Source organism: Ranitomeya imitator, chromosome 2 (assembly GCF_032444005.1).
Source record: "Ranitomeya imitator isolate aRanImi1 chromosome 2, aRanImi1.pri, whole genome shotgun sequence".
Lineage (NCBI taxonomy): Eukaryota > Metazoa > Chordata > Amphibia > Anura > Dendrobatidae > Ranitomeya > Ranitomeya imitator.
In genome coordinates this window covers 516,977,643-517,004,808 of record NC_091283.1, presented here as the reverse complement: position 1 = coordinate 517,004,808, position 27,166 = coordinate 516,977,643, and the positions used below count along the sequence as shown (strand labels likewise).

General features: G+C 45.5%; 1 protein-coding gene across 1 annotated transcript; it reads left to right on the top strand.

The window, feature by feature from the left end:
• On the top strand, positions 1-25,959 carry SNF8 (SNF8 subunit of ESCRT-II). The gene is made up of 8 exons (XM_069751755.1): positions 1-94; positions 3,732-3,782; positions 5,417-5,555; positions 5,753-5,857; positions 7,210-7,282; positions 14,300-14,441; positions 21,564-21,638; positions 25,358-25,959. The coding sequence occupies exons 1-8, from the start codon at positions 41-43 to the stop codon at positions 25,493-25,495; spliced, it is 777 nt and encodes a 258-aa protein (XP_069607856.1). The 5' UTR covers positions 1-40; the 3' UTR covers positions 25,496-25,959.
• Positions 25,960-27,166: the final 1,207 nt, after the last annotated feature.

The following is a 27,166-nucleotide window of genomic DNA, read 5'->3' as shown; positions in this document are numbered from 1 at the left end:
ACGTACGCACAGTGCGGAAGTGAAGCTGTGAGCCGCAGAGATGCACCGGAGAGGGGTGGGAGCGGGGGCGATTGCCAAGAAGAAGCTGGCGGAGGTGAACGGGCTGGGGATAACCGGGGCATGGGCTCTCCGCATGTAATCAATGTATTGTGCCCGCTGTTACCCAGTACAGTGCTGACAATCTGTAAAGCATAGGGTTGTGTGTCCAGTGACGTCATCAGCCCAACACAAGGCCACCCAGTATGGGAAATAGTCATTAAACATGTCTGCAGAGGAGGAGTAGCGCTGTCACCCATAGCAACCTGTCAGCTCCTGTAGCCTGGTGCTTCCTTATAATGTCCTCATACTTCCAAGTAATGAGCAGCCGGTGTGTGCCCTGCGCTCAGGTCTGCTATTATACTCTGCACTTGTGTTCAGAAGGATTTTGTTAATGGTTTTATAGTTAAAGGGATTGTTCAAAGGATGAAAATGATTTGTAAATGGGCTCCGCCTGGTATAAGTAATACCCCTAGCATTAGTCTCTGCTTCTAGGTACCGACACACCAGCAATGTCGGTCGCTGACTGCTGTCGGTCGGTGACTGCGGTCGGTCGGTGACTGCTGTCGGTCGCTGACTGCTGTCGGTCGGTGACTGCGGTCGGTCGCTGACTGCTGTCGGTCGGTGACTGCTGTCGGTCGGTGACTGCTGTCGGTCGCTGACTGCTGTCGGTCGCTGACTGCTGTCGGTCGGTGACTGCTGTCGGTCGCTGACTGCTGTCGGTCGCTGACTGCTGTCGGTCGGTGACTGCGGTCGGTTGCTGACTGCTGTCGGTCGCTGACTGCTGTCGGTCGCTGACTGCTGTCGGTCGCTGACTGCTGTCGGTCGGTGACTGCTGTCGGTCGCTGACTGCTGTCGGTCGGTGACTGCTGTCGGTCGGTGACTGCTGTCGGTCGGTGACTGCTGTCGGTCGGTGACTGCTGTCGGTCGGTGACTGCTGTCGGTCGCTGACTGCTGTCGGTCGCTGACTGCTGTCGGTCGGTGACTGCTGTCGGTCGCTGACTGCTGTCGGTCGCTGACTTCTGTCGGTCGGTGACTGCAGTCGGTCGCCCTTTTTTTCTTTTCTAGTGTTATTTACCCTCCCATTTCCCAGTAAACAGCATAAAAAATGCACAAGACTTTGTATTTGCTTTTTTATTGCAGTACTCCCTAAACTTTGTAGGCTAAGATCTATGTACCCCAAGATGATCCTGTTACATAGTACAATCGGATCTGCAAACAAAAAGAAGCCCTTTTTATATACTTGGAAATTTTTATTGCACCCCCTTAAATGAAAACATCAGGACAATATGGCACACTGACCGAAAAGGGTTGTGCACCACTGCTGATGGGGGATGAAAGAAGATTGTTCCACTACACAACACTGAGCCCCAAACCGAATACAGGCTCCAAGGAAATGAGGTCCTTTATGCAAATTGAGCTTTCTCCTAAGCAGAGTGGTCGTTCAGGGGCCATTTGGCTGCATTCGTTGCAGTTTATATACTATAGGGCCATGGATGGAGCTGCGTAGTTTAGGAAACTCAGTTTGCATATAGGGTGCAGTTTAATTCAGCGCCAAAAGAGGCATTTGAGTGAGAGAAATCTTGGCAGTTACTCCAGAATTGTTCTTGTTAGGGCGCAGTAATATGGCCATGTAAATCGGAAAACACAGTGCATGGACTGGCTGGCGGCCCTCCTGACCCAAGTGTGACAGCTTCATGTATTTCTGTGCGGTGGTCAAGCTCAGGTCAGGAGAGTCGCAGCCTGTCCAAGCATTGCTGTCTGATCTTGGTCCCATTTATACAGCTGCATGACTGTGCCCTCAGTGTCACAAAGAATAGCCCTAAAGTGTAAATACGGAGGACCGTAATGCAAACCAGAAACTATGTAGAGCAAAAAAAGGAAGTCCTCCAATAAACTAAATCATTTTTATTATATCTCATAATTTAAAAATATATAAAAAAAAATATATAATAGTTGGAGATGAAAGCAGACCATGGAGAACATGGAAAAAGTAAACACTGGAAAAAGAGTATTCTAGATTTGTGTCCTGGAAATTTCAATGCAGAGTATATCACATCCCATAAACACTTTTTTTCTTCCATGGCCTACACTGCAAATTGAGTAGTTCAATGAGGTAGATAATTAAAGTTTTCAATAGGTAAAGTGCATAGTGCAAATCATTATAACATACAAAAGGATGCGGGATGAATGGATAAAAAAACAGACACACCTGGGATTTTGTCTCTGATGCCTCCTAAAGAGGTATAAAACACAGGTGTAGATTATAATACAAAATCATGTAAGATGCATATGGCTGCCGTCACACTAGCAGTATTTGGTCAGTATTTGTAAGCCAAAACCAGGAGTGGAACAAATAGAGGAAAAGTATAACAGAAACATATGCACCACTTCTGCATTTATCACCCACTCCTGGTTTTGGCTTACAAATACTGATGTAAAATACTGACCAAATACTGCTAGTGTGACGGCAGCCTATCTCCTAGGGGACATCAGGGACAAATGGTGCACTCCATAGCTCAAGGTAACTAAATAATGCAGCATAACAATAAACATGTAAGAGCCAGGCACAGTCATAAATACCCACAGTTCAGTGATGTCCAGTGTACCCCTTAAGGGCAACTTTTATTCCTTTTTTTGGTTTACATATTTTCTGTGCCCTTAGTGTGCCTATATATATCTGACATTCATGGTCCGAGTCCAGACCGGCCGCTGGTCTCTTGATGCAAACTTGACAGCCCCATGTATGCCAATGGGGCTGTTGAGTTTAGGCCAGGAGATGTGCAGCCAGTCCATACATCATGTTCTATACTTGGACTGTGAATGTTGACTGTGTGAAGCCGGATCCAGGTGTACTGGTGAGTGCCTCCACTCCTGCACGTACGGATAATTTTAAGATGCACAGATAAAATTCCAAAGGATCACAAACTGGGCCGGTTAGACATAATACACATCGGGACCATCAGCTACCAAGTTTAAGTGAACATCATTCACAATCAATTGATTATATAAATCACCAGTATATATACAATCAAAAATATCAAAAAATACAGACTCAAAAGAATCAATCAAATATGAGGAGAACATGAGTCAAAATGTATCTCAAAATATAAATGTTTTATTAAAGGTAGACATTTACCACATAGACTAAATACAAATATATATATAATTGGATGTAATAAAATAGTGTGATCCCCAGAAAAAAGTAACAGTCACAGGGTGGATCAGGACGACATATTATGCTAAAAAATTACATATACATGTGGAAAGCAATGCATACAAGCAATGTAACATAAACAGGCGGAACAAACAGTCACTTGTCAGTACCAAGACTAATCAGTTCCACCTGTAATCGCCACCATGTCTAGTGCCAACATGCATTGCTAAAACCATTACAATGTATCAAGCATGAATAGCATAAAGTATGCATAGATAAATCAAGGGTTAATTACCCATGTTAGGTCTCATCTTGTCCACGGAGTGACCGCATCATTCTCAATCATTTGTTCTAAGGAGATCAGTGGCATCAGATTTTAGGCAGCTGCCTATCCTGGTATACATATGTACCGTATGGAGGTGGAAGGTGCTTATGTCATTGATCTATCCTAGTGCTGTTGCATTGTGCGGATGATCTTTTACATTAACTTGGAAGCAAATGTATTGTAACTGTAAAGATTCTGATATTCCTTCTCCAGGCCAAGTACAAGGAGCGAGGGACTGTCCTGGCCGAGGACCAGCTTGTACAGGTGATCAAAGCTGTATTTTCTTTCAAGAATCTTCTGTGGGAAATGTGTATAAAGTCACGTTCACACTAGCAGTATTTGGTCAGTATTTCACATCAGTATTTGTAAGCCAAAACCAGGAGTGGGTGATAAATACAGAAGTGGTGACGTGTTTCTATTATACTTTTCCTGTGATTGTTTCACTCCTGGTTTTGGCTTACACATACTGAGGTAAAATACGGAACGTGGCCTAAGTTGTGACTCTGCATTGCTATTGTAGATTTAACACTGTTTACTTAGTTCTGTTTTCAGTTATTTTGGAACATAAAAGAGGTCGGCAGAGCCCTGCATCATGTGAGGTTAAAGTGCTGCCAATTGTTGGTCACAAACACAGGTTGTCAGGAAATTGGAATTCATTCATTCATTGTGCTACTTGGTAGTGCATGCAGCAGGAGATGGGTAACACAGTGAGACCTCCATACACCCGTAGCAATGTTACTTGGCATACCAATGAAAGGTTTGTGGTGCACATTGCTTACCTTTAAAGATCTGGAGCAGCTCAATCTGCGGGGGCGCTGGAAAATAAGTACGCCTCTGTAATTTACTATGACACAACCCATATAATGGGTTGGACTATACATGTCTCCTTTCAAAAGATTTTATTTTTAGTGTGTTTTTTCATGAAATAGATTAATAGATATACCATTGAGATATACCATTAATTTCTGCTTGGATGGGAGTTGACCCTGTGAGACCTGCCAATCGCTAGACTGTAGAGTAACTCAAGAAAACAAACTGACAAAAGCAAGGGGCCATAACACTTTCCTAGCATATATGCCACCCTGTTCTCACATTTGGCAGGTTTCTCAATAGTTGGATTCTGACCGAGGCCGTGTGCACACGATCCGGATATAGCAGCGCTTTAGACGCAGAGTATGCTCACTGTGTCCAAAGCGCTGCCGTCTATTGAAGTCAGGTGAATCCACATGTTTTCACTGAACCGTGCAGATTCACCACATACAATACATTCTATTGGTGAAATTTCTTGGAGACAAGCGTTTTCATAAGAGAAATTGCCGAGGTCTGGAGAGACGCGCCACATGTCCGTCTCCGCCGGTGAACCGCAGGCGTCTGTGGATGCATAGTGGACATGGGATTTCTTGAAATCCCATCCACTATGCTGTAACATCTGGCCACTGCGGGTTTGAGGCTGTATAAGTACGCAGTGTCAAACCCGCAGTGATTACTGATCGTGGGCACGTACCCTAATAGATCACTGATATACTAGTGGTAATCCACATCTGTAGTCAAGACAGTCACTTATTTAAAGAGGTATTGGTGATAATTTGCTGATCACTAACGTTCCCTCTGATCATGAGAACATTCCCCAATTCCATGTTGGACTGGAGTAGTGGTCAAGCATGTACACTACTCCTTCACTTAAGATACTGAGTTAGCCATGTGCAGTCTAAGTAGTAATGCACATATTTTATCATTTATTAGCTCCATTAAAAGAGGGACTCGGGACCTGTGTTGGCGGTTGTGATTATGTCATGACCCCTTTAAGCTTGATCTAAATATTGAATTGTGCTTGTCTAATACTGTTATTAACAATCATTTTTATTGTTGTGAATCTCTCTATATTTTCATTATTGCAGATGTCTAAGCAGCTAGAAATGTTCAAAACAAATCTAGAAGACTTTGCCAGTAAACACAAGCAGGAAATTCGCAAGAATCCTCAGTTCAGAGTTCAGTTCCAAGATATGTGCGCCACAATTGGAGTGGACCCCCTCGCCTGTGAGTTCTAGTAGATTGTAGTATCCATTGCTACTGGTTCCTTCATCCACTGAGTTCTGTACACTGCTTGGGAATTTTGTGTATCATAGTACGAGATGGATAATGTCCCCACATCACCCCATAACCTAGTTTATTAATCATCTATGTTATTTTCTAGAAGATGTGCTAATAGAGCGACTGTTGTGTTTGTTTTTCAGCGGGTAAAGGCTTCTGGTCAGAAATGCTGGGTGTCGGAGACTTCTACTATGAGCTTGGTGTACAGATAGTAGAAGTATGCCTGGCTCTAAAGCACCAAAATGGAGGTAAGCGTTGGGCAGGGATTATGTATGGGTAAATCAGTCTGGTTAGTGCAAGGCTGGAACAACAGAATAATGGCTTGTCTGTGTAGGCCCAAGTCAATTAACACCCTACCCCCACCTACTGCTGGGCTATTAGAAAATACACAATATAGTTTATTTTCAAAAGGTTTGGTGACTGCAGACGGCCGCACACTGTCACGATTCTCCAGTATTCTCAGTGTGATCCCACGTGACGAGTATATGATACTTGTCGTCACGTGCCACCTACACTTGTTCAGCTTCTCTAAATAGAACAGAATTAAGCGAAGGAATCTAGTTGGTACGTGACTATACGCATGCAAATTACAGATGCGGTCACGTGACCAACCACTCGCACTGGCAATACCAGGGAATCGCGAGAACATGCACACTGCACGCTGTCATGATTAGGCAGTCTGCAGTCACACAGTGTGACTAAAAATGTTTAGCCAAACCCAGATTACCTGATTTGTAAATTAAAAAACACAATGTTGGGGTTCTCTGGTGTGTCACTCTTTTGATAGCTCTCTTGAGATTTCCTGCTTTTGAGCTGGGAGATTGCACTGTGTGGATGCAGAAAGGGAGTGTGCAACATGAAAAAAGCAGAGACGGGAGGAGATCCGTGCTGTTGTTTTCCTATATATTGGATGTAGTTATCTAAGAAGAGATGTAAGATAGATTCCTTTGTATTATGGAGCAGTAGGAAAATAGTAACTGAGGTAAACCCTGTCACAGCCTTCTCATTGTGTTGCGACTGGCTACCTGTGTACAGTATGTAGCAAGAGACTGAGAATAACTCTTTACAGGCTGCAGATTCCTTCCTTTGCAGATTAACCTTTTACAAGCAGCTATGTCCTCCTCTTGCAGCTGTATCATCTGGGCCGCATAATACACAGGGCCAGCTTGTTACATGACTGATAAATAATATTCTGTTACATTTTATCCTGATTCACTACCTATTGTGAAGGAATGGTAACATAATTCACCATGTTGGTGATTCTCTCTTGGTGAATTTATGAAAAAAAAAAATAGGCAAACCAATTCTCCCATTGCATTCTATGGACAAGTAAGTCTATAAAACAGGCCACATCCTGCCATATATACGAGCAGAAGGCTCCACTTTGCCATGCAGATGCTTATAAACCCCTAATGTAAATTCTAACCTTTCCTTTGACAAGTTAGAATATCTGAGAATAAAGTACCACATTATATTTCATAGTATGATCCACTTACTGCTGTGTGAATCTTCATTGAGCAGTGCAGAGATGTGTTTCTTGCCTCTTTCACCCAGCATCTTCCCCCTCTAGCCTTCTTACTTGTAAATTATTTGCTCCTAGGTCTGATAACCCTGACTGAGCTCCACCAGCAGGTATTAAAAGGAAGAGGGAAGCTGGCTCAGGACGTCAGCCAGTGAGTAGCCTTCACACGAAGCAGGGTCGCTAGAAATATCAGTATTTATCAGCATATCAGTTTCATTATTATTTTAGAAGAGTAATTGCCCCGATATTGTGTATGATTTCTAATAATTAATATGTGCTATTTGGGAAAAATGAGTAATACACCAGTTTTTCAATTATCTAAATATATAGCAGTCACCACAAGAGGTACGGTATTGAAGATGTCAGTGTCTGTTTTCCAAAAATCCCAGTGTTCAGCAGGTTGTGTATATTAACCCTTTTCCACATTGACGTGGATCAGGCAAGGTTCCCTGTGTGGTCTCCTCATGTTGTACATGCCAGCTAGGTTACATAGCTGACATCTGTTAACTATTTAGATGCGGTCAGTCTCTGACAATGGAATTTAAATGGATCAGATGCTGGTGCTCTCGGACATCGGCTCCCACAACACGATCGCAGGTTATCAGTGGGGAGCGGCCAACGCCTCCATGGCTGCCATCTTCATATGATATCATGATTTTTCCTATATATTGCAATACTGTTTTATTGCAGTGTACTGTACAAATGATGAAACAAGGTGACTAAATTATTAAGTGTAAAAAAAAAAAAAAGTTTTTGAAATATATAAAATAAAATTGCCCCCTCCCCTTGTTTTGATTGTTAAAAATAAAAAAAAACATATTTCGTATCGCAGAGTTTGTAAAAGACATATCTTTTAAACTATAAAAATTAAAAATAGGAATGACACAATTGCATTTTTTGGTCACCCTCCCATAAAAGAAAACTATATTAAAAAACATTCAAAATTTTCCAGGACGTCCCGCTGACAGCACATTGGAGGACGTCCTCCTCCTCCTTGCAGGGACAGGAAATACAACACGAGAGGTTAAAAGGTCCCACTCCACCCCATTTCCCTCAGTGTTTTTCCTGTCCCTGCATGGAGGGACACACGAGAGGAGCAGCACAGCACAGCGCGGAAGCTTACCGATCCGGAGGGCTCGGGGGATCGTGCGGCTGGGCCAATATCCTTCCCCCGCAACAAAAGCCCGAGGCAGAAACTTCCCGGTGGGGAGTCCCTCTGCCTAGAGACCAGTCGAGCGGACGGGCTCCTGGGTTGAACCGCTTCCTCCCGGGAGGGGGCTCTCGGTTCAGGCGCCAGGAGAAGAGGCGCCGCATGGAGGAGGATGCGGCAGCAGGAGCAGCGTGCGTTCCACACAGTGGAACGCGGATGTAAAATCCTTATACCAGGCAGTACTTCCGGTATCGACGCAGGTAAGGTGACGTCAGATCCAGGGGAGGCAGCATCTCGGCGTGCGTTCCACCTTGTGGAACGCGGAAGTAAGCAGTCTTAAGGGCGCAAAAAATCTCAGGGCACGCACAGATCGTCATCCAGCGCTCCTTCTGGTTAAGAGAGCGCCAGATTTGAATCCCTGCAGAGTATATCGGCAGCAGGACACTGAAGTGTGTGTATCCGTGCTAGCAGGCTGCTGGAAAATGCCGGAGACTAAGGGTGAGTGCAGCAGAAGCTGCTATATCCCTTATTTGTGTGGGAGATCACATGTTTATTATGGGCATCTCTCCACAGAGTATACGGAGTACAGAAATGAGACGGGGGTAAGTGCGCAGTGCACGGATTACATATATACGCCTGCACACACACTGAGCCGTTCTTATTCTTATATTTAGGATAAAGAGGCCACTCAGACTCCCCTCCCTCAGACAAAAAAGTCTGGAAAGATGTTAAAATCTAAGAGGTGTTCTATATGGAAGCTGGCAGAAGCATACAAGAAAGATCTCTGCAGCTCGTGTGTTGAAAAGATTGTTAGAGAGGAACAACCATCAATGTTATCGGAGATGAGGAGTATAATCCGTGAAGAGGTCCAGAAATTCCTTGGCCTCAATGTCTCAACGGGACGTGTACAGTCCGGGCCCGGCTCGTAAGAGACCAAGAAGGGATCCAGAACAAGAAGATCAGGATGATTCGTCAGAGGCGGAATCAGAATACAGAGGTTCTGATCAAGAAGAAGAATTGCCAATGGAAGAACAGGAAGGAAGAAGGTATTACTTTCCAGTAGAAGACAGAAGAGCTGGTTCAGGCGGTCAGACGTACTATGCAGATGAAAGAAGATCCACGTCCGAGATCTAGACAAGACCAGATGTTTGGAGGGCTCACATATCGGGAACGGACAGTGTTACCTGTGAGCGAACATATTCGTCAGATGATATCACAAGAATGGAAAGACGCGGAGCGAAGATTGGTGATGTCCAGAGATTTTAAGCCGCCTCCCGTTCGATCCAGAAGAGATCAAGATTTGGGAAGAAGTTCCTAAGGTGGATATCCCAATAGCCAAGGTGGCAAAGAAAACATCCATACCTTTTGAGGATTCATCTAGTCTCAAGGATGCAATGGATCGCAAGGCGGATATCCTTTTACGTCGAGCCTGGGAGACTTCAGCAGCCTTAATAAAGACTAACATCGCAGCCACATCTGTAGCAAGATCCATGTTCCTGTGGATGGAACAATTAGAGGAACATTTAATTAATAAAACTTCTCGGACAGATATAATTGCCTCTCTGCCTATCATAAAGTCAGCCACGGCCTTTATGGCGGACACATCAGCTGAATCTGTTAGATTTGCGGCTAGAAATAGCTCCTTGTCCAATGCAACCCGTAGGGCTATTTGGCTTAGATCTGGGTCGGGGGATAATGCATCCAAAAACAAATTGTGCCATTCCATTCTCAGGTTCCAGAATATTTGGCCAGGCGTTAGATGATATTTTAGAATCAACAGCTGACAGTAAAAAAGGGTTCCCCGAGGAAAAACCCAGGAAATTTCAGCCCTTTCGGAGAAGACCTCTCCCCCCCTCCCCCCGCAGGCAACCGGAGTATAGAGAACAATGGAGGTCAGGCAGAGGAGCCTTCAGAGGTTCCTATGCTCAGAACAGAAGGGGAAGAAATTCCTTGTTCGGTTCAAACTATAGACCAAGGAAACTGACGCCATAGGGATAGGCGGGAGACTAAGCCTCTTTCTAAAATACTGGAGTCGGATCTCAGACAACAGTTATGTCCTCAAAATAATCTCAGAGGGTTACAGAATAGAGCTAATTTCCCGCGTACCACAAAGGTGTATTGCACCAACAGTGGTAGCTACAAATTCCCCTATGTTCACAGACCTACAAAATCTGTTCGTCTCTCGGGTCATAGTTCGGGTTCCCTCTCCAGAATTAGGCAGAGGTCATTATTCCTCTCTATTCTCAATTCCAAAACCGTCAGGGGAATCCCGTACGATAATAATTTTGAAACCTCTGAACGTATTCGTCAAATACAAACGATTCAGAATGGAATCAGTCAGGTCAACAATTCACCTTATAAACAAGGATTCGGTAATGTGCACTCTCGATCTGAAGAGTGCGTATTATCAGGTTCCGATACACCCCTCATCTCAGGATCTTCTGAGATTCTCGGTAAGATTCCCGGACCAGACCTGTCACTTCCAATTTCAATGCCTCCCATTCGGTCTAGCATCTGCTCCAAGAATTTTCACAAAATTGGTAGCAGAGGTGGTGGCTTTCTTAAGAAACCAAGGAATAACAATAATTCCACACTTGGACGATTTTCTGGTTGTAGCACGAACAAGGGATATTCTGCTGCAGCACAGAGATCGGGTCATAGTTGTATTGGAACAACTAGGATGGGTGGTAAACCGGGAAAAGTCGCATCTAAGACCAGAATCCCGTAAAATATTTCTAGGAGTACTAGATTCTACAATCAGACAAACCTTCTTACCAAAGGACAAACGAATCTCAATAAAAAAGATGATCTTAGAATTCCAGAGAAGTCCAGTCACGATAAGAGCGGCTATGAAGGTCTTGGGGAAGATGACAGCTTGCATCCCGTGTGTCAGATGGGCTCAGGCTCATTCAAGACCATTACAAGAACAAGTCCTCATGGTATGGGATCGTTGTCGTTCGTCATTAGACAAAACACTGCAGCTATCAATGAAGGTAAGAAGATCGCTACGATGGTGGACCCAGGACTACAATCTAAGAATGGGCGTCCCTTGGATATCAACCCCTTGCGTGGTAATCACCACGGACGCAAGTCAGTGGGGATGGGGAGTGCACTTGGAAGGAAAATTCTTTCAAGACAAGTGGCCCGAAGAGATCAGTCAGATGTCATCAAATTACAGAGAACTATACGCAGTTTGGGAAGCTCTCAGAAGAAACCATTCTCGCCTAAAGGACAAGCACGTAAAAATCCTATCCGACAACATGACAGCGGTATCCTTCGTGAGACATCAGGGAGGTTCCAGACACAAGGCGCTTCAGGATCTAGCGCAAAGAATTTTTGCCTGGGCAGAAAACGTGGTCCTATCAATAACAGCAGTACATCTGGAAGGATCTCAGAACATGCTAGGCGACTATCTAAGCAGAAGCAAAGTTTATCCAACCGAATGGGAACTAAATCAAGAAATGTTCCAAATACTTTGCCACCGTTGGGGAACGCCCAGGATAGACTTATTTGCCACAAGAAAAAATGCGAAAGTGCCCAGATTTTATTCCCTCAACCCTTCAGACATGCCGGAAGCAGTCGACGCCTTAAGTCAAGCATGGAACGAACCTCTGTCTTATGCGTTTCCCCCAATAGCACTTATCCCAGTAGTGCTCAGGAAGATTCAAGAAGCCCAGGCAACAGTGATGACGATTGTACCATTTTGGCCGAAGAGAAGTTGGTTCCCATTGTTGGGAGCCATGACAACGGAAAACCCTATCAAACTCCCGTTATGGAAAGATATAATTCATCAGGGGCCCGTTCTACACCAAGACCCGGAGAGATTACATCTATCAGCATGGCTCCTGAGAGGGACATCTTGAAATCCAGAGGTCTTTCAGATGAAGTAATTACAACCATCCAGGCTAGTAGGAAGCCTGTCACCTCAGCCATCTACCACAAAATCTGGAGGAAATTTTGTATGGAAGGTGGTGGGTCGGCCGTGATTCCGGGAGTCTTAGATATTCCTAGAGTCTTAAATTTTTTACAAAAGGGCTTTAATTTGGGGCTCAGGCCAAGTATGATTAAAGTCCAGATCTCGGCCCTTAGTACTTTCCTGGATTATCCATTAGCCTCCCACCCCTGGATAATCAGATTTGTGAAGGCCATCCAGAGATTACGGCCTACCTTAAGACAGCTAGTTCCTACATGGGACTTAAATCTGGTCCTCAGGGCTCTGTGTAAAAATCCCTATACTCTTGAGGAGGATATGCCTATTTCAATTCGTACCTGGAAGACGGCCTTCCTAGTAGCAATAACAACAGCTAAACGTGTAGGGGAAATTCAGGCCCTATCAATTAAGGATCCATATCTTCAGGTCCGAGAGGACCATATAATCCTAAAATTAGATCCAGCTTTTATCCCTAAAATAGCCTCAGCTAGAAATCGAGACCAGGAAATAATTTTACCTTCCTTTTGTGAGAACCCTTCTAATGAAAAAGAACAGGCTTTACACTCCCTTGATGTTAGGCAGGCAGTATTAAATTATCTGGAGGCCACTAGCTCCTGGAGGAAAGATTCTAATCTTTTCATTCTATTCGGGGGTAAGAATAAACGTAAAAAAGCTTCCAAGGCTTCAATAGCTAGATGGATCACCACTATAATTTCAAAAGCCTACTCATCTGAAGGGGTAGCCTGCCCAACAGGGATTAGAGCACACTCTACTAGGGCTGTTTCAGCATCATGGGCTGAGCGAGCAGGAGCGTCCCTAGATCAGATTTGCAAGGCCGCAACTTGGGCCAGAGTAAACACGTTCTGTAAGCACTATAAGCTAGACGTAGTAGCAGCTCAGCAGACGTCTTATGGGAGAAAGGTTCTCCAAGCAGTTGTCCCACCCTAAGCAAAGTTTTCTTTGGTATTCTCCAATGTGCTGTCAGGGGGACGTCCTGGAAAATGGGTATTATACCTACCGATAATTCGGTTTCCAGGAGTCCATCCTGACAGCACCGTTATTTCCCCCCCTATGTATGCCAGTTCATATGCTGTAATATGTTTGGTTAATAAAGTATTCAAATTAGATCTATTCATGGTGTGGTACTTGTCAAAACACTGAGGGAAATGGGGTGGAGTGGGACCTTTTAACCTCTCGTGTTGTATTTCCTGTCCCTGCAAGGAGGAGGAGGACGTCCTCCAATGTGCTGTCAGGATGGACTCCTGGAAACCGAATTATCGGTAGGTATAATACCCATTTTTTTATGTACCCCAAATTAGTAAAAAAACAAAATCTGACCATCATCTTCTATCAGAATGAAGTGTGAACAGGTGCAAGCTGCGAAGCCTATATAATATACAAACAAAAGAATACAGCAGGATTGTGTTAGCTCTAATACGTATGTAAACATTGAATATATGAAATATGTTATGCGTTATTGCTATATAAAATATACTTATAAAATGAAGCTGCTTAGCACACAAATTGCCCAACCAGCCACGACAAGGCAACCTTTCTCAGGAAGGACCCTAGACCTAATATCAAACATGCCTTTCCCAGGCGAAAAAGCCTACAAACTGTCGTGATTGGTGGGTACAAATGAATTGGCCAATTTGCACACTAAGTACCTTCATTTTGTAAATTTGGTATTGTCGTAATCGCAGTGACCAGAACAGTCGTGTTTTTTACAGCACAATGAATGGCATAAAAAAATGTAAAAAAAAATAAAAATGGAATTATCTGTTCAGTTCATCCTACTTTGAATTTTTATCCAGCTTTTTCAGTACATTATATGGCAAAGTGAATGAAGTACAGTAATTCACAATGTAAGCTTGTCCACTGAGTGCCTCTGCCCCTTTAGTTTTGCAATCGGGGTGGTGGTGGGGTCTTAGCACATGGGTCTTCACTGACCAACACTTATGAAATGTCAAATGTTTTAAATGCCAGTTACCCTTTAGCTATTGCAGTGTTCATAGGGTAAAAAGCTGTTAAATACTTTACAGAAACTATCAGAGTGTATTAGTTTCTTGAGTCTTTTCTTCTTTCAGGGATGACATCATCAGAGCAATTAAAAAATTAAAAGTCCTCGGTAGCGGATTTGGTATCATCCCAGTGGGTGGAACATATCTGGTGCAGTCAGTTCCTGCTGAGCTGAACATGGATCACACGGTGGTCTTACAGCTGGCGGAGGTCAGTAAGGACATACAATTTTTGGTGGTTTATAGATTTCATACAGATATTATCGCTACATTCATCCTTCTGGATCTTACGATCATTTTTGCATGCTCTTCTTTAAAGTTGGAAAGTTATCTCCTATGTAAAGGATAGAAAAGGAAATAACTTTCCAATTGCTGGGAGTCCAACCGCCATATCCCTCACAGATCCTGAGAAGCGGGGCACTGAAAGGAGCTGAAGTCAATCATGTACTCAGCCTCTCTATCCATTCTAGTAGGACTACCAAAGATCGGATTAATGCAGCACTTGGCAATCTCTGGCGCTCCCATTGAGAATGAATGGAGCCTCAATGCGCATGATCAACCTCTGCTCCACTCAGTCGGGGCTCTGAGCCCTGGTTCTTGTGATCGGTCTGACCCCCAGCAATCAGAAAGCTATTCTCTATACCATGGATGGGGTATAACTTAAATTTAAGAACACCCCTTTAAGGACACTTTTTTTTGGCCTCCATTAGGTGAACGGAGCCCTACAGGTATGTTTGATGTATGTGCCAAGCGCTTTCCTGGTGCATGTGGTACACAGACACTACAAAATGAAATGGACAACTTTTAGCTTTAAAATGCAAACAAAGAGTGAGTTACCCATAACTGGCTTAGAGTAGTGAACACTCTTGTGCTGAAAGGAAAATAAGCTGCCGCCTGCTACAAAGCCAATCATTTATTGCCCATTTGCGTTAATTAATTTACAAATTTATCAAAGGCACTGCAGAAATGTGTTAAAATTATATGTCTGGTGAATTTGGTATTCCTAGAAAATTAGACAAGGTCACACACGAGTGATTGCTGAGGGTCCAAGTGAATGGATCTGAGCTGTAGTACCAGGAGCAGCCACATGGATGAATGCGTCCTTGTTCGTGGATTTATAGGATCTATATTGATAAGACCACAGCATTTGGGAGACTCATTGGCCCTTTGTTCTGCTTATTTACACTGGAGCCAAGTACAGCAGAATTTATCTGGGAGATGGTAAGACATGCTGCTTTCCCATCAATGTCTATGTGGAAACATTAGGGAATCCAGCACAGGTAAGAATGTAAAGCTTTCCCCCATCTGACCTCCGAGGGGTAAAATCCTGGGCTTTGGAACTGTCGTACAGTGACTATGTTTAGGCGATTTGTGTGGTAAATGATTTTCTCCTTCGCCACATTGGGGGACACAGGACCATGGGTGTTATGCTGCTGTCACTAGGAGGCTGACAAAAGTTGAGACAAAAAAAAGTTAGCTCCTCCCCTGCAGTATACACCCTCCTGCTGGCTTCCAGAGACCCAGTTCAAACTTGGTGTCCGTAGGAGGCACACTGGTTCTGCTATTCAGACCACAACTTTTCGGATTTTCTACTTTTTTATTCCTTTTGAACGAAGGGGCTACGGAACTGTTCAAGGCTCTGATCTCCCCGAACCAACAACAGTCGAGCACGGGAGTATTACCTCTCCGTATCCTCTCCTGCGATGTGGGATGCCACTGCCTGAGCAGATTCTAGATGCGACGGGCCTCTTCAAGGGCACCGTTCTCCCCCTCTCTATCAGACGAGCACTGGAGTGGTACCTCCAGTATCCTCTTCTGCAGCCAGGCCATATTGCCGGACATTTTGCCCTGCCCACCAGGTTTTACCCTCGGCCGTTCAGACGCACTTTTCCATCGTGGCGTCCATGCAGCCCCCACTGCATCACCACTGTAAAAGCGGATGATGGGCGGACGGTTCCTCTCCACCCCCCTTTTCAGTGGATGGAGGCTCACCAACCCTGCACCGACTTAACTACATCGGGCACAGCTCTGACCTGCTGAACCATCCCCTTCATATCGGGGTAAGTGCACCGGGAGGGGTCGTTTTTTCGGCAGCATACGAGGGCAGGGTCCCCACAGAACTCCGCGGCACATTTCCCGGCAGTCCGCGGGTACGCGCTGGCCGAAGCCATAAATTTAGTCCCCGACTTCGGCCTTGTGTAGGCCGCATCCCGGTAAGCTCCGCCCACCGCTCGTATCATTCCAGCGTCTTCGTCCCAGTCCTGGCGCTTCTCGCTCCTTGCGAGGCTACCTCCCAGCTCTCGGCAGCCATCTTTTTCCCACTGTAAGCTGCTCTGCCGCCCTCTACACGTGTCGCCCTGGATGCCGGTTTACTCAGCACCATCATCTTCAGATTGCAGGACACAGGACATGGGTAAGGAGACGGCACTAGGTGCTTCCCTGCAGCTTTACCCCACATCGCTTCCACTAGCAGTGTTTTTCACTTATTATTGGGGTACATCATGTCGCAGTCTAAAAAGACTACAAAGGTACATACTACCTTTTCACTGTGTGTACCACCTGCCAGGCTCCTCTCCCTCGGCCTCAAAGCTCCCCTCTCTGCTCAGCCTGTGATACCCAATGTGCCCAAGAGCCCTCCGCCGCTACCGACCCCAATGTATCTAGCCCCCCTGAGTGGGCCGCGTCACTGTCACAATCCATGGCTTCACTGGCCAAAGCGATTGAATCCATCCATGACCCCTCTGGGGAGCTGGGCACTTGTCTACCTGGGTTAAGAGACCCCTCCATTATAGGGGAATCTTCGGCCAGCAGGGGCCGCTCTCACCTGAAGGAGGTACGGACATCCAAAAAACGGATCTGCACTACCTCTCCTGAGCATTCACCACGCCATTCAGCCTCTGGTAACTCCACTTCTCGCTCTCCCTCTCCAGGGGTTCGCAGCAATCATGACTCCGAGTATGAGTCTGAGACATCCTTGGACCAGGATTCTCCAGAGTTTCAAGCGACTGTGGATTCCCTCATTGAAGCTGTCAATCATGCGCTAAAGGTTGATGATGACCCTAATTCGGCTCCGGATCATGCGGTTTCTTTTACAAGAACCAAGCGATCCCATAGGGTGTTCGCCACTCATCCGGACTTTTTGGAGATAGTCAGGCGACACAGTGAGCGACCGGATAAGCGCTTTACGGGTAAAAAGACCCTGGGAACGAAGTATCCCTTTTCCGCACATCTTGTCAAAGATTGGACGGAACCTTCACTAGTAGATCCCCCGGTATCGCGTTTGGCTACCAAAACGCTTTTGTATGTACCTGATGGTGCTTCAATTAAAAATCCCACAGAACGCCAAATAGATTCCATGGCTCGCTCAGTGTATGAGGCCTCAAGTTCCTCGCTATTCCCGTCCTTCGCTGCGGCATGGGTCGCAAAAGCAATGTTTTTCTGGGCAGATGCCCTTGCAAAATCCATTCAGGACCAGGTTTTTCCGTCTGAGGCAGCGGATTTCGCCAAACAAATCGCTATGGCTGGAGACTGTGATGTACGCGTCTTTAGATGCAGCAGACTGCGCGGCAATTGCTGCCTCAAACACCGTCACCATTAGAAGAGCACTATGGCTTAGAGAGTGGCACGCGGATTCTTCTTCTAAAAAGTCTCTGATTTCTCTGCCTTTTCAGAGCGGACGTCTGTTTGGAGAAAAACTAGACCAGCTTACTTCCGATGCTACTGGAGGGAAAAGCAAATTCCTCCCGCAGAACAGGCCTAAAACTGCTTTTCATCGTCAGCAACATTTTCGCTTTCGGCCCTTTTGCAGTAGCCCTTTTTGGTCCTCCTCCACAGCCTTGTCCAGATCAGAACGTTCTCCACGTACATACAGACACTCTCGGCCCTCATGCAGACCAAATCAGTACTGGCGAGGTAAGCCTAGGCAACCCAGAACTAGGGGATCCAGGCCCTCCAGATTTCCTTCACAATGACTCGGGGAGCCTTCCGGTCGACACCACCAAAGTAGGCAGGCGCCTGCTTCTCTTTCAACATGTCTGGCTTTCCGTCATTCACGACGAATGGGTCAGAAACCTGGTGTCTTCCGGTTACAAAATAGAATTCATCGCCTCCCCTCCAGCTCGCTTTTTTCCCTCTCGTCTTCCAAGTCCAGGAGCTCAGTCTCACACGCTTCACCGCGCCATCGAGTCTCTCCGCCAAAGCGGGGTCATTGTTCCGGTTCCAGAACACGAGAGATTCAGAGGTTTTTACTCAAACCTCTTCGTCGTTCCAAAAAAGGACGGGACAGTGCACCCTATTTTGGATCTTAAGCTCCTAAACAAATATGTAAAGGTCCGGCATTTCAGGATGGAATCCCTCCGGTCAGTCATCTCCTCAATGGAGAGAGGAGAATTTTTAGCATCAATAGACATCAAAGATGCTTATCTCCATATCCCAGTCTTCCCGCCACATCAAAGGTACTTGTGTTTCGCCATCCAAGAGGACCATTTTCAATTCACGGCCTTACACTTTGGCCTTGCCACCGCGCCCAGGGTATTCACAAAGGTCATGGCCATTCTTCATTCCCGAGGAGTGGTCATGTTGCCATACTTAGACGACCTCCTGATCAAATGTCCGTCCTATCAGGCCTGCAAAGCAAGCATCCGCATTACCTTGGAGACCCTTTCACGCCTGGGCTGGCTAATCAACGTAGACAAGTCCTCCCCCGTTCCATCCCGACGAATCTCCTTCCTAGGCATGATCCTGGACACGTCCAAGGGGCTGGTCTTACTTCCTCGGTCCAAGGCCCAAGCGCTTCAACAGGGAACTCGGACACGTGGTCATCCCTTCCCTTATTCCATTCGTTTTGCCATGAGGATCCTGGGGAAAATGGTGGCCGCAATAGAAGCGGTTCCTTTCGCCCAACTGCATCTCCGTCCCTTACATCAGGCTCTACTGGACAATTGGGACAGAAGTCCCTTATCCCTTGATCGGCCATGTCCTCTGCCCCCGCGGATCAGGCAAGCGCTCAAATGGTGGACTTTGGAGTCATCTCTCAGCCAGGGAAGGTCTTTTCTCCCAATTCACTGGCTGGTGGTAACTACCGACGCCAGTCTCCTTGGTTGGGGAGCGGTATTTCGCCACCACACTGCCCGGGGACATTGGACGATTCGAGAGTTGAGACTTCCGATAAACATCTTGGAGATTCAAGCGATCAGATTTGCCCTGAGACATTTCCACTTCCTCCTTGCGGGTCACCCAATTCGGATTCAATCAGAATCAGACGTCACAGCTGTTGCGTACATAAACCATCAGGAGGTACCCGCAGCAGGGCGGCGATGCATGAAGTCTCTCACATTCTCCGCTGGGCCGAGCACAACCGCTCCACCATTTCTGCAGTGCACATTCCAGGCGTCGAGAACTGGGCGGCGGACTTTCTCAGCCGTCAGGGTCTCGCCTCGGGGGAGAGGGAACTCCATCCGGAGGTTTTCCAGCAGATTTGTCTTCGCTGGGGGACTCCGGACGTGGATCTGATGGCTTCCAGACTGAATGCAAAGGTTCCCAACTTCATAGCGCGTTCTTGGGATCCTCAAGCCATTGGGGTGGATGCACTGATATTCCCATGGCATCAGTTCCATCTCCCGTACGTGTTTCCTCCGCTTCCTTTACTACCAAAGGTAATCCGGAAAATCAAAATGGAGGGGGTTCCTTTGATCCTAGTCGCCCCGGTTGGCCACGTCGGACGTGGTACGCAGAGCTCGTTCAACTCGTATCCGACGTTCCCTAGTGGCTACCAGATTGCCCAGATCTGCTTCGCCAAGGGCCGATCTACCACCAGAACTCAGGGGCCCTACGTTTAACGGCGTGGCTGTTGAAACCTGGATCCTAACTCAAGCTGGTTTCTCCCAGCAAGTCATTGCCACCATGATTAGCGCTGGCAAGACGTCTTCCGCTCGCATTTATCACCGCACCTGGAAAGCCTTCTTCTCATGGTGCAGGCTCCATGGACGTCGTCCTCTCGCCTTTTCTATTCCCTCCATTCTGGAATTTCTCCGGTCCGGCTTGGATTCCGATCTGGCGCTCAGTTCTCTCAAGGGTCAGATCTCGGCATTATCCGTGTTGTTCCAACATAGGATTGCTGCTAACCTGCAGGTCAGGACTTTCGTTCAGGGCGTCTCTCACGTACTACCCCCCTATAGAATACCGTTAGAGACTTGGGATTTCAATTTGGTTCTGAGTGTTCTTTAGGAGTCCCCTTTTGAACCTCTGTAGGATGTCTCGCTGATTGTCCTCTCCTGGAAGGTCGCCTTCCTTGTGGCAGTAACCTCTATCAGGCGAGTCTCAGAGTTGGCCGCCCTCTCTTGCCGGGCGCCCTTCCTTTCCTTCCATCAAGATAAAGTAGTCCTACGTCCATCTCCGTCTTTTCTTCCCAAGGTGGTTTCATCCTTCCACCTTAATGAAGATATCGTTCTTCCCTCCTTTTGCCCACAGCCAAGACATAAGGTTGAAAAGGTCCTTCACACCTTGGACGTGGTAAGGGCCCTCAGGAGGTACGTTTCTAGGACTGCCCCCTTCCACAAGTCTGACTCCCTCTTTGTGCTCCTAGAGGGTCACAGAAAGGGTTTAGCTGCTTCTAAAGCCACGATTGCCAGATGGATCCGATCAGCTATTCAAGAATCTTATCGGATCAGGGGCAGACCTATCCCTGAAGGGATTAGGGCACACTCAACTCGGTTGGTGGGTGATTCCAGGGCCATTCGGCACCAGGCGGCGGCAGAGCAGGTTTGCAAGGCCGCAGCATGGTCCAGCCTGCATACCTTCACGAAGCACTACAATGTCCACACTCAATCTTCTGCGGATGCGGCCCTTGGCAGACGTTGCGCATTTATAGTCAGTTGGTACACAGAGTTATTGGGTTATATTGTTCCCCACCCAGGGACTGCTTTGGGACGTCCCATGGTTCTGTGTCCCCCAATGTGGCGAAGGAGAAATAGGGATTTTTGTGTACTCACCATAAAATCCTTTTCTCCAAGCCACGCCTTGGGGGACACAGCTCCTATCCTGTTAGCCTTATGGCTTGTTTTCTTTTTGGCTCTTTACTTACTCTGTCATGTTGTACTCCAATATTGTTATGTTATATGTGGTTAATAATCTCCTACTGCTTTTACACTGAACTGGGTATCTGGAGGCCAGCATGAGGGTGTATACTGCAGGGGAGGAGCTAACTTTTTTTTGTCTCAACTTAGTGTCAGCCTCCTAGTGACAGCAGCATAACACCCATGGTTCTATGTCCCCCAATGAGTGGCTCGGAGAAAACGGTGAGTAGATAAAAATCCCTATTTTTTCCCCCCTGCAGAAAAAGGGCTATGTTACAGTCAGCGAAATTAAATCAAGTCTGAACTGGGAGAAGGAAAGAGCTAAACATGTCCTGGTGAGTGTTGTCATCAGACTTTGAAGTAACATTTTCTTTCTGTAATGTAGATTTGCAACATAGTGAAGCACCAATAATCACTGTTGACCAGAATAGCCAAGTGTATGTGTTTTTGTTACTACACTGAAAAAAGAAAACAACTTCTTTATATCATTCTGCTACCATTTAATGCCTAGGTGCTGTTTTCTTTTCAGTTTGGGAAGGATGAGTGCTGCTCACCCACCTGGACAGTCTACTGGTAAAGGTCATGCTCAGAGACATTAACCTTTTCAGCTTGCCATCACTCCACCAAATATTACCTTCTGCATTCGCATGAATCAGTATTAAAGGAATTGTTTCAACATAGTGCTTCAGGAGCACCCCACTTCCCTGCCTCCCAGCTTTTATTTACCTAGTAGCAGTGCTGATGATTGATGGCTCTGACCAGTACCATGGTTCAGCCATTGGGCCGATCTGGGCTTTCTATTGCTGTAGGCATATGTTCTTCTGGAACATCGAAGTAACTGGATCCAGCCAGCTTAAGAGCAGCAGGGCATTCAACAGAGTGAAGCCTTCGGGTCCAGTGTTTCCATAGTTCATATTCCCAAAGTAAACAACAGGGCCACGTATCGTCTCATCGAAGAACCCCTAAGTCTAGTAGAGTGGTCTCTCTTTGTGGAGGTATTCCTCCAAGTTCTCATCAGTGCAGTAATCTTGACACGCATCTCTTGTATCCAGTCTCAATCACAAGACCCCAACTAATCTGCTAGGTTTGTAGACCCACCGACATTAGTGGTGCATGAGCAAGTCAACTACTTGGGGTGTGAATTTTGTTCTCTCCAGTGAATGGTATGCCTCTGCATTCCAGTGACACTTATTCCTCTAGACTGGCCTCGCTGAGTCATGTCGACCTGGCTCATCTTCCTTTTCAATATGACAGCTTTCTCAGGGTCTGCTTTTTTTTTTTGCTTCTTTACTTAAGCTATGTTTTCTTGGCTGTGGATGCCAAGGTTCTAAATTTCAAGAATCTTTTGTAACGTGGTTATCTGAATCCTGGTTAAGGCCCATAAGTCTTTTTTTTGCCAAGATTTAACTCTGTATTTGGAAGTAGTCTTTGGTTGGAATGAGCGACAGCTTCCATCACTTCAAATATTTAATGCTTAGGATCTTGTCCTTTTTTCAGTTTATTTTGATGGTAGAAATTGATTTCCTCCTGCGACAGGTTTCTTACATCATCTATTGCTCTTGACTGTTCATAAGCAGGGAGTTGCCACTTCTTCCCATTTTCTGGAGGGTTACTTGCATTGTCTGAATTGGTCAGGGCTATTGGGATACTTCTGGCTGAAGCCTTTCGGGGCTCGAATTATCCTTTCATGATCCCAGGTGGTGTATCTGTTTTGCCAGCTACCAGTGCAATCTTTTTGTAGTGAATTTGCTATTGTGGATGCCTACAAGTCCACGTGTAGAGATGGTCCCTTTCACATTACCATCCATCCCCCAGTTTAGCAAGGCTTATTCCTGGGGCCCCGGTTTCCATGTTATATTCATTTTGGCATTGCCCACCCTATGGGACTGCTGTAGTGTGTACCACACTGCTATTAATGATAAAATTGAATTTTTGTACTTGTCATTAACCCCTTACCGGCATCGGACGTACTATACCATCCGATGCCGGCTCCCCTGCTTTGATGCAGGGCTCCGCGGTGAGCCCGCACCAAAGCCGGGACATGTCAGCTGTTTTGAACAGCTGACATGTGCCCGTAATAGGCGCGGGCAGAATCGCGATCTGCCCGCACCTATTAACTAGTTAAATGCCGCTGTCAAACGCAGACAGCGGCATTTAACTACCGCTTCCGGCCGGGCGGCCGGAAATGACGTCATTGCCGACCCCCGTCACATGATCGGGGGTCGGCGATGCTTGTGAATGGTAACCATAGAGGTCCTTGAGACCTCTATGGTTACTGATTGCCCGTCACTGTGAGCGCCACCCTGTGGTCGGCGCTCACAGCACACGTGCAATTCTGCTACATAGCAGCGATCAGCAGATCGCTGCTATGTAGCAGAGCCGATCGGGTTGTGCCTGCTTCTAGCCTCTCATGGAGGCTATTGAAGCATGGCAAAAGTTTAAAAAAAATGTGAAAAAAATAAAAAAAATATAAGTTTAAATTACCCCCCTTTCGCCCCAATCAAAATAAATCAATAAAAAAAATATCAAATCTACGCATATTTGGTATCGCCGCGCTCAGAATCGCCCGATCTATCAAATAAAAAAAAGTATTAACCTGATCGCTAAACAGCGTAGCGGGGAAAAAACTCGAAACGCCAGAATTACGTTTTTTTGGTCGCCGCGACATTGCATTAAAATGCAATAACGGGCGATCAAAAGAACGTATCTGCACCAAAATGCTATCATTAAAAACGTCATCTCGGCACGCAAAAAATAAGCCCTCAACCGACCCCAGATGATGAAAAATGGAGACGCTACGAGTATCGGAATATGGCGCAATTTTTTATTTATTTTTTTTTTTAGCAAAGTTTGGAATTTTTTTTCACCACTTAGATAAAAAATAACCTAGTCATGTTTGGTGTCTATGAACTCGTAATGACCTGGAGAATCATAATGGCAGGTCATTTTTGGCATTTAGTGAACCTAGCAAAAAAGCCAAACAAAAAACCAATGTGGGATTGCACTTTTTTTGCAATTTCACCGCACTTGGAATTTTTTTCCCGTTTTCTAGTACACGACATGCTAAAACCAATGATGTCGTTCAAAAGTACAACTCGTCCCGCAAAAAATAAGCCCTCACATGGCCAAATTGACGGAAAAATAAAAAAGTTATGGCTCTGGGAAGGAGGGGAGCGAAAAACGAACACGGAAAAACGAAAAATCCCCCGGTCATGAAGGGGTTAAATACCTTTCTTGATGATTATATTAGGAAACACTTCTTTCCTGGAGTCTGTTCTGGTTGCTTTTGACCTTTGTCATAAACCCGATCCAACATGACCTGACCCCAAGAAAGAGGACAGATTTTCTGGTCTCCTCCCGCTTTTGGCAGAAACCAGAGCTCCTAATGGCTGAGGAGAGGTTAAACCTAACAAATTTCTTTCTACCAAGTGCTGTCTTCCCCCATTGTATTCAGAGGAAAACAAAAAAGAGATTTTGTGATAACCACAGATGTTTAGCTCTACTATTTAGGTTAGATACCACAACTCTTATTTGATGCAATATTTCAGTTGTGAAATCCACAATATGAGATATACAAAACTCAATTCTCTTAAAAGGTATGTTCTATGTGTGGAAACATCATCATTTTTTATTAAGAAATTGGCCATTTTAGGACTAAAATCTGCATGGAGGTTACCCTGTGTGAACATAGTACTCATTCATTACGCAGAGTTTGGAACAAGATAGTGAAGGCATAGTGAACACTATATTGTGCAATAATTTGCCATTTTCCTAGTGGTATTGGCTTTTTAGATAGTAAATTTTAGAGGCCATACACTATAATTTATGCAAGAAATTGCCCTAAATTTGATCTCAGATCTGTATATAGATTGAATTATCTGGCACAGGGAGGGCTAGATAAAGTGAATTTTACTCCAGTTGAATGCTCATTAAAACAAGTGCATATTATGCCATGATTAAGACAAGTACACTACCTGGTGGGAATTCAAGTCCCTTAATTAAGAAAAAAAGTGAAGTAACTAATATTTTTTGATTACTGTTTCCCCTCCTCCAGGAGCATTTGATTAAGGAAGGATTGGCCTGGATTGACTCGCAAGCAGCAGGGGAGCCCCAATACTGGCTGCCAGCTCTCTTTTCTGAACTCTATTCTCAACAGATTACCCCTGATGAGAGCACAGTGGAGGTACCTTGACCCCCGTTCCTGACACCAGAAATGTCCACTACCTCAGACTTACAATCTACTGCAAAAAGAAGCCTCTTAGTGATGATGACTTGCTGGGGTGTAGCAGACATGGGCTGCAGTGGGTACATGTATCTCTTCCCTGTAACTTAGCACTTCTCTACCTATTCATATCGGACTCCTGGAGCTTTCTCCCCAGAGGGCAGTAAGTGTGGTTGAGATGTACGGCGATTAAGCAGAGGACATCGAGTCTGCAGCACCCATCTCTGGAACCAGTACAGACAGTGATCTGGATATATGCAGAGTGCCAGTTCTGTTTCTTATGTTTTTGAGGAGCTGCAAATACCCAGCAAGGTATACAATCCAACCTGGGGGACTGGGCCTTTAGCAGCCATTGGGGGACCACACAGCCTGGATGAAGAGCAATCTTATGTATCAATGTAATATACTTTCTATAAATAAAACTTTGGAATATTTAGTATGTCATGTCCTATGTACAGGGTGGAGCGCGGTAATTTGCTGATTTGGGAATGAAATAAAAAAATTATGATCATTAGAAAAATTTATTTTATATTTTAATTATACTGAACAGTAATGGAATTTTTAAATTACATGGTTTTAAATAGTGTATCTGGCAAATGTCGACCTTCGCTATCCACAAACTGCTGCATACGTTTTCTGAAGTTTTCATGAACTCTAACAAGCATGTCCACTGGTATTCTGCCAATTTCAGCTTCAATATTGTTCCTTAGGTCTTCCAAGGTGTTGGGACGGTTGATATACACCTTAGACTTCAGGTAACCCCAAAGGAAAAAATCGCATGGGGCTAAATCTGGTGAGCGTGCTAGCCAGTTCACATCTCCCCTCAAAGAGATAAGCCGTTCAGGAAACATTTGCCTCAAACAATTCATGGTAACCCTCGCTGTGTGTGCAGTGGGGTATCGTTGCTAACATGTCTTCACAAGAGGTCCGCCGTGTCAAATAGTTCCATGCTGACAAATGTTGGACCACGCACATTTTATACGGGTGAAAATTCAGTTCATCATGAAGAATCCGGTGGAGAGAACGTCTTGAAATGCCAAAAGCAAATGATTGCTTCCGAGCAGAGCGTTTCGGAGATTGCAGTACTGCTGCTCTAACTCTCTCTCGATGTTTTGTGGTGTTGTAATCCTTCTCTCAGGTCCCCTTCGTACACATGACACATTCCCTGCTGTTCTGAATGCATTCACCCAATTTACAATTGATTGCCGTCCAGGAACACGTCCGCGTGGAGGAACAGCGAATTGTAAACGAAAAGCACGCTGCACTGCAATGATCGAGTGGGCATTTGAAAAATACGCTTCAACACAAAATGACCTCTCCTCACGTGTCCACTGCATGATGGCAACTGAAAGGCAGAGGAATACAAATCTCCCATCAGCCACTGTGAGCCACACCCACTCTCCCCTCTCTTCGACCGACAGTGCCGCCACAGCATGCAGTGCAAAAAAGCAAATTACCGCGCTCCACCCTGTACAATATGGGATGTATATAGCTATGCAGCAGGGGACGGCAATGTCTATTCACCCTATCAACACAGTGAACAGATGACACAATAACTCGACTCCAGCACAGGTTCAGACAGGAATTTCTTTATTCAGTTTATAGAAGATTCAGATTTACCAAAATTACTGAACCTGTTTC

Coding starts and splice junctions, on each gene's coding strand:
- SNF8 (XM_069751755.1), top strand. CDS start 41: ATGCACCGGAGAGGGGTGGGAGCGGGGGCGATTGCCAAGAAGAAGCTG. Junction 5,858..7,209: donor TCTAAAGCACCAAAATGGAG/GTAAGCGTTGGG, acceptor ATTTGCTCCTAG/GTCTGATAACCCTGACTGAG. Junction 14,442..21,563: donor TGGTCTTACAGCTGGCGGAG/GTCAGTAAGGAC, acceptor TCCCCCCTGCAG/AAAAAGGGCTATGTTACAGT.